Source organism: Neolamprologus multifasciatus, chromosome 12, assembly GCF_963576455.1.
Source record: "Neolamprologus multifasciatus chromosome 12, fNeoMul1.2, whole genome shotgun sequence".
NCBI classification, from domain to species: domain Eukaryota; kingdom Metazoa; phylum Chordata; class Actinopteri; order Cichliformes; family Cichlidae; genus Neolamprologus; species Neolamprologus multifasciatus.
The window spans coordinates 32293161-32307139 of record NC_140450.1 but is presented as its reverse complement, the minus strand read 5'-3'; the positions used below and the strand labels follow the sequence as shown (position 1 = coordinate 32307139).

General features: G+C 42.1%; 1 protein-coding gene and 1 long non-coding RNA gene across 15 annotated transcripts in view; one reads left to right on the top strand and one right to left on the bottom strand.

Annotated features, from left to right (window-relative positions):
* The window catches only part of tbx1 (T-box transcription factor 1), a 36091-nt gene extending 30615 nt beyond the window's left edge, over positions 1–5476 (bottom strand). For 13 of the 14 annotated variants that reach the window (XM_085181598.1, XM_085181595.1, XM_085181596.1 and 10 more), the window contains exons 1-4: positions 4763–5476; positions 3150–3540; positions 1027–1128; positions 465–636 (exon numbers count right to left, since the gene is read on the bottom strand). In XM_085181598.1, the coding sequence (XP_085037724.1) occupies positions 465–636; positions 1027–1128; positions 3150–3540; positions 4763–4946 (849 nt within the window). In that variant the 5' untranslated portion in view covers positions 4947–5476. The remainder of the gene's footprint in view (positions 1–464; positions 637–1026; positions 1129–3149; positions 3541–4762) is intronic. The other variant, XM_085181609.1, reaches the window with a different exon arrangement.
* LOC146507326 (uncharacterized) overlaps positions 3534–13979 on the top strand; it is a 79588-nt gene continuing 69142 nt past the window's right edge. The window contains exon 1 of the long non-coding RNA XR_014877402.1: positions 3534–4202. This is a non-coding gene — a long non-coding RNA (uncharacterized LOC146507326). The remainder of the gene's footprint in view (positions 4203–13979) is intronic.

Below are 13979 nucleotides of genomic sequence, written 5' to 3'. Positions count from 1 at the left end.
ATAAGCTTTTGGCAAAATAGAAGTTTTAGAGAAAATATCGTTTTTTAACTACTACAAAATAACTTATATCGATCAGTTTTAGGGGAAGAAAATGTATCTCTCTGTATTCTTATTCTTCTTCTTCTTCTTCTTATTATTATTATTATCGGGATTTAAAATAAATACATAAATACAACAATTCTTTTGATTTTTTTGTATTTTGACCGCTTAATGTGGAAATGTGATTTTATGTTAAATTATGCTCTCTAATTAATCAAACAGGCCATCATCTATACTATCACTGTAATCAAATAAACGGTTTTATATTTTTCTTAAATGATTTTCCTAGTGGGGAAGTCGTTGGTACAACTAACACTTTATAATTTAACGAGAACTCATGAGGACAAAGCATCCGCTCGCTGTGTGATTTTTCTGGCCAAGCTTGGGCCTCTTGAGCACTCATTTAATTCCAGTTTTGTACTCACATGTCCGTTGTCATCCAGAAGGTTGTTAGTTAACTTTAGTTTATCAAATGAGACGATCTGCTTCATCCACTGTGCGCCTTTGGCCGGAGAGTCTGGGTGGTAATGGACCCTGCCCGGTGTGGCGGGATCAGCTTTGCCTGCCACCAGCCACGACGAGCTGTGGAAAGCATACCTAGGAGGGCCATAAAAGGAAATTAAGACACAAGGTTAGAAGTTGCTGGCTTAGGCATGCAAAATGTCTATGCATGTGTTGGCGTGTATGAAGAAGTAACGACGCTACGTAACGCTATCAAACGCTTTAAGATAAAGGGGAAAATAAGACACTTAATTGATCGTTAATGTCAGTATTTAGTCACCAACATGTTTGCAGTATAACGTGGATAATTGTTGAAAATGATGTGGCTCATTGGTAAGTTCTTAAGTTGTGTTTTCCATTTTTTTATTCTCATTTTGCTCGATACCCCAGGGTGGGTCTTAAAAAACCAAGACAAGCACAATTTTTTCCAGTCCGGTGCTGACTGAAAGCGGTGTTTTACTTGTCTGAAGACACATGAAAAGTTACCTGTAACGTTTGTCATCTACAGGCAGGAAGTCCATCAGGAGCATGTAGTCTGCCATGGGATCCATCCCAAATATTTTCACTTGGAAAGTTGGAAACATTCTCCTGACAGAGGAAAAAAAAACACGGGGCGACTGTTAAAAAGCAGCAGCTTTAAAGCGGCTTTTTAATGCTTTACGCGCTATTTTTCTAAAACTAAACTATGTGTGTGTGTGGACGGTGAGTTAGTGTAAGAAAACAAATGATTATGAACAAGTGTGTGTGTTTTTTTAAAGTGTGCAGTTTGCAGAAAGAGCTTATTTTTGCCCGAGCTCGAGGCTACAACAAGGTTTTTAAGCTCTTGGAAATGACGTGATTTAGCCCGTGCGTAACGGGATAAAAAGTCTCCCTCGTCTCAACGGAACTTTGCGTTTGTTGCCATTTAGCTGCGCGGTTGTAACTTCTGGCTGTAACTTCTCTCCTGGTTTTTTTGATGAATTCCAGAAACATGAAGATGAAATCACATGTGAATACACACGTGCTCATAAGCGTCGCGTGCTTTTTACAGAGTACAGTTTTGAGTTTTTGAACTTTCCATCATCTTGACTATAGGACAAATAAATAAATAAATATATGTATATATAGAAATATATTATTATTATTATTATATCAATATAGAATTGAATCTGCAAGCAATAACAAGAACACTCCTGCATACTGATCCACTGATTAGGTTGACAGCAGAAAATAGGCCGAATCCCTTTTGGGCGTTTTGCTCTGCGTTTTAGTCTACGCTCTGCCCCCTGCACTGTTTTCTCCCCTTGCACTACACGGGTTACTATGTAAGAGAGATCCATATCCTCCAAGAACATGAGCCGAAAGTTGAGTAATCCGCCGAGTCAGTGAAAGGGATCCTAAAATCAACGCTCAATTAACGTCAGTGTTGTGGCTAGGTGAGGCTGAAGGAGCTTTTAAAGTGCTGTGCTGCAGATCTCCTTTCTCCTGTCACGCAGTGCACGGCGTGGAAACTCAACCCACACTTTTAGGATTTGAGCAATTATGTCATGCCACTTTACATAGATGTGTGTGTTTTTTAATAAAATAGGAAGCATGGTTAGCATGATGAATGTTAATGTGGAACATTATCGGCTCTTCCTAGGGGTCAGAGGTCAGCAGAAATGTGTTTTGCCTAAAGAGACAAGAAGAATGACGTGTTTTTAGAGCACATTTTAATAAATGATCATATTGTATTTTATTAATAACCAAATCCAATAGATTTTAGTCCATTAAATGCAACCAAAACTGAGCGTGTGGAGCGGCGCTTTCATAATTGTGAAATCGAAGAAAAAAAGAGAAGAAAAGAAAAGAAACCACTGTAATCGGCTTGTAGGATCTGATCCTACATGTAAAGACTCATAAATTAAAGACCACAATGTTTTTTTTTATAACAGCGGTGCGTAAAATTGGGGCAGGATGAGGGCGAAGAAGCCCAGGAGAGTCACACTTATCCTTATTAGATCTATAAAACGCAACTGGATGAGATCAACATGGTGTTTACAGCCTGCACACACACACACACACACACACACACACACACACACACACACACACACACACACACACACACACAATTTGACCTTGTTTTTAAAACATCTCCAGAAGCTTAAAGCGCGTTGTTTGTTTTAAAAAACCGAAGAGAGAGAAGAAAAAAAATTCTAAAGCAGTATGATTTGATGGACAGAGACACGTGTTAAAAGTCCGCTGAATATTATTTGAAAAACATCACAGGCCTTCATGTGCATGGCACAAAGTGATGTTTTGCGTCAGCTGACTGAGCCCATGACGTTATTTAAAATAGGAAATTATATATATGACTAAATAGCAAGAGTAAAAAAATATGGAGTATTTTCGTAATGAAATTGTTTTTATTAAATGATATAACTTTATTTTCTAGTCTATACTTACAGTTGCTAATCTGCACAGACATTCGCAGAAAAAATAAAGTAGTTGCTTATCCTTTCCCGGTTTGGTTCTTTGCTCAGATGTTACAGTATATATTAAAGTATTCTGTCCTATATTATTTTTCGAGTCTGCATGAGGAGAAAAATAACTGCAGCGCCTCTGGCCTGTGTGTAATGGGTACTCACCTGCCGGCCTTGGTGACGATCATCTCCGTGCCTAGCTGGTTAAATTCATCCCATAAAGCTTTCATCTCCAACTGAACGTTAATGTTGGCAACTTTCGGGTTCTTCTTCACTATAGATTTGCTGTTCGGCGTAGAGTTTGAGGACGATGAGGAGCAATTGGCGGTCCCGTTGTCGTTCGACGGGGCCTGGCCCTGGTTGGATCCCGGATAGTTGTAGTTGTGTTGGGCGGCCGGGCAGGGCTCGAAATGGGACTCATGCTGACTGTAGGGGTCCCCGGGGGAGGGAGAGAGGTGGTAGCCCCCCGGCGTGTTGAGGCTGCTCAGGCTGCTCGTCGTGAAGGCTGCAACATCGCAAAAATGGGACAGCTGCGTCAGCCACGGACTGGATATGGCTGAAATCATCCCAGAAAACTAGATTTTACTAAATATGCCTTTCACTTCAAGTCGATTATAACACAGAGAGTGAAAAACAGAAGCAGGATTCAGCGATCCCCAGAGGAAAGCGTCAAGCACAAATGCACTCGTTTCGGTTTAAAAAGTTTCCGTCTCGGCTGTTCGGCAGTCCCGGAGGTTTCATCCACTGCCAGCATACTACGGGCTGCCTGATCTAAAATAGGAGACCTCCGAAAAGCAAAGAAAAGAAAAGTTTTCCCCAAAAAGCGGTGCGGATCCCGTAGAATCTCCGAACTATTCGAGGAAACTAACTCGGAGCGCGCATGAATTGGTTTTCGCTCGTGATCGATCGCGCTGTGAGCGGCCTCTGTTGTGCGCTGCTGCAGTGTGTTAACACTGCACACCAGTCTCCTCTCTTATCTGACGCAGAGGGCCTCCCCTTTGCGATAAAACCGGTTCTTATTTCTATTTAGATAAGGAACTGCAGGTAATGTGCCTTTTCTTCGCCTTGCAACCAGACTGATTGACAGAGAAGTGCGCCCCTTTTTAATGGCTTTTCCGGCACCCATTTAACTTTTGGATAAGGATATCGCCCACATCACCCCCGTTAACAAACAATGGAGGATGTGCCAGGCAGAGGGGAGTGCAAACGCTCTACAAGGTAAACACACATTGATTTGCATGAACAAACAAACAGGCAGCAGGTGACTGCAGCCCTCTCCTGATGGACAAATAGACGCATGGGATGGATCTACAGCCCCCCACTCCCCTCCAAGCTGGGTATGATTATTATAGTCTGTTTTTACCATTACGCACGGGGCGCCCGTGTAAACACTCCTCCTCTTGGCTTCATGCTGAATGTATGTGATTCTGTCCACGAATTAAAGTTGTTTCTTGGTACACCACTTTGGGATTTTGGCACGTTTGAAACCCCCCCCCCCCCCCCCCACCCACATTCTGACTGTTTTGTTTCCAGACTTCTCCTCAGTGATGGTGAACACGGCGATTAAAATCTGCAGAATTTTTTTTCACAGTGGCTCAACTCTGTGACACTTAAAAGAAGAAAACAAAGCTGTAATTTCCTTCTATACTTTCCAAAACAACGCACTCGTGCGCGGTTTTGCGCATTTCAAAAACGTCGGAGAATCAGGCAAACGCAAAGTTGCTAGGGGGAGAATTTCGGGTGAGACGTACACATGCTACATCAGCAAACACAATTACCTTCCATTTCCCGCGTGACAGTGCTGTAGTGCATTTTAAAGGAACTGTGGTTATGCAGGTCTGGCTTGTCCAGGCCGGTGCCGTGTTTTTCAAACGCTGCGTTTCCTGTTTGCTCTGCAGCCGAAATCAGAGAGGCAATACTGAAAGCATTTGCCTTTGGAGAGAGGGGACCGCCGTCGTCCATAGGCAAGAGATCGAGTCGTTAAAAGCCGTCCCTCCTCCTCCTTTCCCCCCGCTTTCCAACCGCGCAGAAAGCAGGAGAAGTCTGTGCACAATGGAGAGGAACATGCGCTAAAATTTGGGGGGTGGTTTCTCACATTCCGCCACTGGCTCTCCGTGGGTTCTTATGAAGTTTTTCCCACGATTACAGGGAAGACGCCAAAAAGCCTGGCGATGCTCCGATTCGCGTGACGAACCCCTAAACGCGTCCTGGTGTCAAAGCATAGTTCATCCGCTTAGAAGCGAGAGAGCGAGAGCTTCCCCTGTTTCTCCTCCGATCGCTGGCGGGGTGGTGTCATCTGAGTCCTGCCTTGAGGAGAAGCTACTACTGCTGCGAGAATGTCAAAAGTGAGCGAGATCCACGCCTCCCCTGCATCACTGTAGGAAAAAAAAAGTGTGCGCGCTCTACACTCGATGTTTTATTTCAATAAGACCTTGTCAGTCATTTGGATTCGACTCCAACGTCACCGCAGTGTCCCGTCTTTAAAGAGCGCCACTTTTCCAGTAAATTACGCGTATGTGCCGGCGTGCGCATATTTAGTTTTCTCGAGAGTTTGCGTGGAGCACGAGGGGCAATAACAGCTCCAAATCTGATGAGTGCTTTGTGCGAGGATTCAGACCCAAAATGCAGTTTTCTTTAAAAAAAAAAAAGAAATATGGAGACAAAAATAAATATCAAGTAACCCACACATCTGACTTCTTTCTCAGATGCTTTGAACGTTTAGTGAGTCAAAAAAAAAAAAAAAGAAAGGAAAGAAAGAACGAAGAAAAAAAACTCAGAATATAACGAGAATATGTTTTAATCCAAGCAATTATTTATCTGAGAGGCGCAGAGATGGAAACCAGTCAGAATGCAGATGCACTTTTGACTTTTGAGGAGTGTCCAGCCCCTGTGTGCACACATTTTTCCCCAAAAGCCATCACATTCAATTAGTTTCGTGTCAGACACACCTGAATATACACGACACAGACTCGCAGAAACAGCACCCTTGCAGTCAGTTAAAAAGAGAAGCATACACACGTGGCATTTCAGGCTGGAGTTGGACTTGACCTCTCCACCTCCCGCCTTCAGTCTCGCTTTGTTGGTTCTCAGCTTATCGAGGTTCAACTTTAATGTGCAGCGACTCAAGATGTGTTTTGCTGGAAGCTGGTGCGATAGCGACCGGATAGAGTTTAATTTACACTGGAGTCAGTGAATTAAGCGTGAAAGCAGCAGCGGGGTTCTAATGGGATAAAGCAGTTAGAGGATTAGGCCTATTTGTTTTGGATGTTTCTCCATGGGAGGCAGGGAGCATAAATAAACCCCTCCTAGATAGATAGATAGATAGATAGATAGATAGATAGATAGATAGAAATAAATCGAATTGGTTGATTGATTTAGCATTGATCGCTGTCAAAATATTGTAAACCATCACCCACATGATGTATTCCTCCCGGCAGTTTTTTTTTTTTTTTTTTTAAATCTGATATGATGCCATCGATACCGGCTCACTTCATCATTGCCAAGTCGGAAGCCTCCTTTGTAAATAGTTAGGTGATAACAGACAAAATACAGAAGCTCAGCGAAATGGGAAGAGACTGTGTCGGAATTCGCTCAGCCGAGGCACAGCGGACCCAGTAAAATGTGAGCCTGAAGATATAATAATAATAATAATAATAATAATAATAATAATAATAATAATAATAATAATAATAATAATTTATTCGCCCAATACGGGAATATTCAGACCAGCAACCCAAAATAAAGGCATAGCAAAATCTTGCTTGAGTGAATAAAATGCTGAATTTGAAGCTTCAGGGCGACGGAAATTGGGATTTTTATTTTGCCTGTGAGAAAGAGATAAACTCATTTTTGCATCGTGGAAAAAAATAAACATACCTGCAAACTTTATGTTAACAACAACAAAACAAGATTTTAACGCTGATGAACATAAAAAGGCAGCCAGGCTGACCAGAGTTTTGTAGTTTTCGCTTTGTTTTGTGTTGATTTTAAGCGGCTTTATGCGTTTTTATGGAGTTAAACGGAGCTTTGTGTTTGGACTCTTTAGGCCTTTTTACTCTGTACTCTCTGATAGAGTCTGCAGACTCTGTCACGAAGAGTTTAGCTCATATGGTGCAAAGCTGACATCTAGACAAAGTGAGCAAAGTATGTAAACAGCTCCGGCAAACAGCTCTCACTGATTAGAGGATGCAGGCCCGAACAGCATTTCTCGGCCCACTGGCTGATGGATGCAGAACAGGAATATGTGACATCAGGTAAGGTGCTGTTGATCTCTGAGGATAAAATCACTTTTACTCAACCCGGAGTCATTTTTTACTGAAAAGACCACGAAGGAAACGATATTTTCTACCGATGCCAAATTAGGGACTAAGTGCTGTAACAAAGCATCTGAATGAATTTAGAATTGTAGGCTCGTTGTGGAAATTAAAGGCCATTCTTGGATTTGGTGATATGAAAGTTCCTGAACCGACATTCAAACATTTTACTTTGGTGTTTGGCTTGAAAGTTCTCTTGATACAAATAAAAACACGTGAATTTAATAATTTTTTTCTGTAAGAAAGAGCTAAGTGAACTTTGAATTTTACGCAAGTTGGCTCTGCTGACGCGGAGTAATTCGACATTTTCACCTGGAACTCTTTATTTCAAAATTTTATTGTGGCTAATTAATGCACCGCAAAACGCATTTATGGTTTAGACTGCGCTCCAGTTTTTCCTCTCATTAATACAGGATATGCTTACTTTGAAACGGTGATGAGTGCCACTTTAAATTCAAATCATAGGTTGTATTTTTTTTAATAATTTAAAAATATGTTTGCACTTGCTTCGGTCCTATTATTTACCTGATCTGCCGTTGTTAACCTCCAAATGTGACAGAAGCCAACAGAAGGTAAGCCAGTTGCCGTGCGTCTTGACGCACAAGAATATTCGCGCAAAAGTTTTCCGATAACAATTTTCCAACACTAGGATGGTGTGATTGTACTTCTGTCTCAGCGACAGTGCTTCTACACGTTTGGGCAATCAGTCACTCACACACCGCACATATTTATGTTGTCGGTGGTCTTCCTGATGGTCTCCTACAAGAGAACCGCTGGCTTCTGTTCCTCCAGTAGGAGAGGTCTGTGTGGTCCTGTATGTCCTGTTTGTGGTAACATGACAAATCACCAAACCACAACCTCTTGCCCGTGCCTCATTAAATTGCACAGATCCATCGTGAAGGCATCGATGGTTGCTATTTTCGTGTTATTAGTAAACAGAGATGTGATTGGGTCGTCGGGATATCTGCATGGACATGTGGGCGCGCGCTGTCTCCTCTGCGTCTTCCTGCTCGATCCCTCTGCTTCTCCCAGACACTCAAAATAAAAGAGCTTATCATCTCCTCTGATGTTTGTACCTGTGTGTCGTGGAGATGTTTAATTAGGCTGTCTGTGCCGCAGTCAGCCTGATAAAATTATTATTTACGCGCTCATATTATTTGACAGACAATAAATCATAGCATCTTCCGCTGGTTATAAAAACAAACAAACAAACAAACAACAAACAAACAAACAAACAAACAAAAACACAAAAAACAAACAAACAAAACAATGATTTGCACATCCTACCCGAAGCTATTGAGACCTGTGGAGACTCCACGTATAAAACTCCGTGCTATCTAAATAATAGACTAAATCTCAGCGTATTGAGAACTGAGTGAGAGGAAATACGCCGCTGACCGCTGACAGCAGAAGGCCCGGGGTGTCCAGGCTCACCGCGGGGCTTCAGGGAATGCACAGAGGCGCACTTTACGCAGGAGGGAAGACTAAAAATGCCTCATATCCAATCATGACAAGGAAAACTCACGCAAATAAAGTTCTAAACATAAATAAAATGAACTTAATTTAACTGAAATAGAATATATTTATTTTCAACTCCCGTTAAATAAATATAAGCAAGCGAATCGTTGATTAAACTTATTCTAGAAAAATGCTCTAATTTATGATTTTTGTGTTAGTTAATATGAAATACACGTATTTATCAATAAAAACAGTGCAAGTAAATGTTATAATTTGCTACCGGAAACTCTGATGGTTATTAATAGGGCTAATAATAATAATAATAATAATTACCCCCCCCCCCCCAAAAAACAACAAAAAAACAAAAAACAAAAAACAAAAAACCAACAAAAAAACTAAACTAAACTAATTTCTTTTGCTATAATATAACCCAAGCTTTGTAGGAATAACTCATCATAATGCGATCTTTTTTCGGTTAAGTAATCAGATAGAAATTTATTATTATTATTTTTTACAAAGTCTCTCATGTAAAACATTAAAAAGGGACATGTTGTTTGTCTTCAGTCGATGGAAACGCTCTAGTTTCTTACAGCGCTATGGTCTAATTTTGTAGGCTGCTTCAGTTTGTAAATGCTTCCATTTACTTGTTCGGTTAACAAAAAAAGTTCCCCCTTTCCCCCTAAATGAGCTGGCATTTTGAGTTTTTTACACTGCAAAAAAAAGTCCAAACATTTGACCACAGCGATGAATATTTCTCTTATGTCCATCATTATTTGTTTTTCATTGGGCTATTTGTAAGTCCGTTTCTAGGATCTGTCACTGAGTGGTTAGTTGGATATTTTGAAGCCTTTCCCCCGTGGAGTCGGTCTGTTGGCATTAAGAGTAAATGATTTAGAAAAATCGTTGATATAAACTCGTTATTATGTGCACGCAAATTTAAAATCGTATTGTTACGATTTTAACAATGGCGCAATGTGGCGCTTAAATACCGACGGAATTTTGCGCTCATGCGGTGTTCCAGATGTTAGCAGAGCTACCGCATCCTTCAATAGCCTTTCAGCCATGCGTAAAGACGCACAGTAATGGAAATATGCCACCAAAGCAGTATTGCATAAAATGTAATCTAATAACATGCAAAGTATAATAAAACGTGTTCCTTCCGTATCTTATGTGAATTAATTTATTGTGAATGTTTTATAATTGGTAGAAAATCTATTTGTCTTTTTTTTTTTGGGGGGGGGGGGGCTCTTTCTTTTCTTTTTTTTTCTTGGAACATTACACTGAATGCTTTAGTTTTAAAAAAAAGAAGGAAAAAAATGAGCACATTTCCGTGCTGACATATTAATGTGCTTTTCCTGTCCAGCCCTGTTCTTCTTTGTATTTGGGGTCATCATAAAAGCCTAAAAACACAATGGAAATGAACTCAGTGGCCGACCAAAGGTGAAAATCATGATTCCTTCAGTCCCAGGCAAATTCCAGAATATATTCCCACACTTTGGAAAAACAGACTATAGACTTTATTGTTTATATTCATGGAAAATAAGAGGATGCAGGTAATTGGTTTTTGGAACAGCTTAATTTAACAGGTGTTTAAAAAAAATCTTCCTACAGAATACATGCATCGCTTAACAGATTCTGACGGTTGACGTCCTCATTTCCCGTTCTGTTTGTCCAAGCTGCCAAGCATGCAAAATTAAATAGAAACAAAGAAAAAAAAAAAGCACAGTTTTGACTTTCTCCCTCCCCCCTTTGCAGTTGTCTGGGAAAATGTGTGCCAGTGCTATTTGTTTATTTTGGGAAGGAAGATCCTATCTCCGCATGTCTTCCCAGAGTTAAAGAAGACAGGCCTGACAGCTGCCAACTGTGCCCTTCAGCAGGATCTCTGCAGCCTGGTCAGTATGTGCTAGCTTTGAATCTCTGCGGCCCGACTACACCTCAAGCAACAGTGAGCAGGAGAAAGGGGGGGAGCAGGCAGTTATGATTCAGGTGCTATTACATTGCTATTAAATACAGTTTGTTGTGAGGACCTGCAGAGAACATGTACAAGAGTGATTCTATAGATAATTAAGGCATTAGTTAGTCGTGGTTCTCGTGCATTTTTATCCCGAGTTTGCTTTCTGGAGTTGTTATCGACTGAAATTCTCATAGAGAGAATGAGAAAGCAAAAAAATAAGTTTGGAATGTGAGTGTAGGACATAGGAAGGGTGGAGTGGGGGGGTGGAGGCCGCTCAGAGTCAGATCCCTTTTCAAAATCACTTCTTCTCTTTTCCCTCCCGTCTTTGTTTTAAAACTGGGAAGCTTTTAGCTTTTGAAAAGTATCCTTTTCCTATCTGTTACACGGCGGCCCCAGTCGTCATCACCTCGCCTCTCCTCGCAGCCCTATTGGAGCTCCACTAAATAGCTGGCATTCCTGCCACAAAGAGCCGATGATGTGGGCCTGGAGCCCTCCGTGATCTCCCCAAATTAATTAAGGTCTTTCTTCTCTCTGAGCGGGATCTGCAGCCTTTGTCTCTGTAATACGTCTTAAGCCTAGTATTAAATGGAAGGGCAGAGTCTACGCTCATTATAAATCTGTCACTGCCTGCTTTGCTCCTCCTGGCCCGGCCCGTGATCCTAAATAGGCTTCAGTGTAGCTGAGCAGCCATCCTCCAGTCTGGCTCTTGCCCCCTTGCCTCCTCCTTATCTGACGCCCCTCCTTGCGCCCCACTGGCTTGGTATTTATTTGAATATGAGAAGCCCTGCTTGTTGTTCCTGGCAGGGGGGGGGGGGGGACTCGAGTCTGAGACCCCCACCTCCTCACCACCAAAACACCACCTCATGCCCCTCGCTTCTTCCATCTCTGTATCCCCCCAGAATGGAATCTGTCCTCCCTCAGCCACCTCGGTTTGTTCACTCTTCGCTGGCCTCTGCTGATTTTGTGAACTTGAATCCCGACCCTCTCTTCAGACCCCATCGCAGGCAGGTTCACTGTGCATATGCGTTTATCGTCAACTGTGTTCCCTTGCTAGCAGAAATTAATACGTGTGTTAGCGTATTTAAGGTCCTGAGCCAACAGGGTGGCCAGACTCTGCTTCTTTTCTTTCAAAAACTCATCTGAGAGGATATTTAATAAGTCTCCGTGGCCACAAAACCCACCTTTCGGGGACCGATCCCTTTCCTCACCTCCCTTCCTCCCTCTCACTTGGCTCGTGTGGAGAACGGGTCCAGCCTCAGGGGTTGGTAAGATGATGAGTCCTTCGTATGTCTCGGATGTAAAACAGTTAAGGTGTTTAGTGAGTTCGGCAATTAATTCTGTGACTTCGGGTTCAAGATCATCGTTTTGCCAGCAGCAGAAAATGGATAACATGCCCATGAGAGCCCCCACACCTGCCAACCCCTGACAGTGAAATTAAGAGGAGCAGAGTCATGCAGAGATTTGACCTTGAGGAATGCCAACGCCACACCCTCGACTGGAAATGCAGAACAGAGGAAACTGGAAAAAAAATATGCTACAATGCTGCTTTTTGTTTGGGCGTACAGGAGATTTGGGTTGATGGGGGAATATCAGCCTTTCCTGTGCTCCTCTTCCAAGATGAAGCAGGAAGTCGCAGAGGAGGTAAACAATGTGCAGAAATTTAGCCGAGCCCAAGCGGAGTGGAATTTAGGGCACCATCATCCCTGTTGGCATCGCTCTGCTGCGGTTAATAATGGACATTGTACCCACCCACCCATCCCCACCCCCGCTTCCATGCAGCAAATATTTCCCCATCTTAGAAAATGTTTACATTCAGCTTAGCTCAGTGTAAAATGACCTGCAGAGACTCGGCTCAGTGGTGGTTTCCCTCGCATCAACCACATCTCAGGCCTTAAGGTCACAGATCTCGCTCTGTTGCGTCTTGTCCCCCCAGTCACTCGCAGAATCTGTCAAGAGCGAGCCTCCGCCAATCAGAGCTGGCGCTGGGCAGTTTGATGCTAATTACAGTGATTCATCTTGTCAGGCACTTCCTGCCACCACATGTTGGTTTTGATCTCTTCCTCCACAGCACGGTGACAGTGAACGATGAGGGACCATGTGGCCCGGCACTGTGCCATGGAAACCGGCACCGGAGTCTCCACGCTGGCCGCAGCACCAGCACGGAACTGCACGTCAGGGTTTGGAAAGAGCAAGTCCAGTAGGGAGTGGGGGGAGATTTCGCCGGCTGGCTAATTGCAGACCCAAAAGTGTAACTTTAGGTGATAGGGGGATTAAGGCATGTTGACTTGTGTTCACTGGGGGGCTAAACTGACACTCAGTTCCCCCCAGAGCGGACAGTTCCTGAAGCCCCCTGGAGTTGGCTGGGCGGTCTGGGTCACATTAAGGGGGTACTGTGTGGCCTGTTAGGGCAGACCACATGACCAGCTCCTCTAAAACAAGCACTGCTGTGTCCATAATGTCAAACACTTCCTCCATCTGCATCCATTAGCCAGCTCTGGTGGTGGTGAGGAACATTTGAGAACCCAAGGAAAACAAAAGGTCCAGAGATTACGCTGCACTGCTATAATGAAAAAGTTCCCCCTCTTATTTTACTGAGCAAGGAGGAAAAATGTACTTTGTTTCATAGCTTGAAATTAAAATAATATTTGATTATGTTGTTTTTAGTATCATTTATATACAACGGTCAGTGTTTATTGTAATCACACAGGCTGTTTCGAACATTTGTGGCCGTGTTTGTATTTACGCACTGTTTACAGCCCCGTGTGGGAGTTCTAGAAAATGTTTACTCACACGGATTCACAAAAAAGTATTAAAAGTCATATTTTATTTATTTTACGGTCCAGCAAACCAGGCTTCAAAAAATATTAGTAAATATCATCTGTTTTTCCTTTTTGTTCCTTTTTTTCGCATCAAGGTTATCAAAATATATAATATTTATCACACATTCTTATTAAAATACGCATAAAATAGGCGACACGATTAAACAAATGCTATATGCTAACATTTAAACTATCATTCATAAGAAAACTGAATGATCACACATCACCCAGAATGTTTATTAATCATTTGTTTTATTCATCGAAGCATTAAGAACTCGCAAAACAGTAGCACTAAATCCCAAGTGTAAAGCATGTTTAAAGTAGTCTTCATTATACACCGTAAATTAAATATGCAGGAGACGCTCTAAAGTCATGTAACTAAACAAATTAATATACATTTTAAAATATTTGAGAATTTAATATTTATTTATGTATTTATATCTAATTTTAC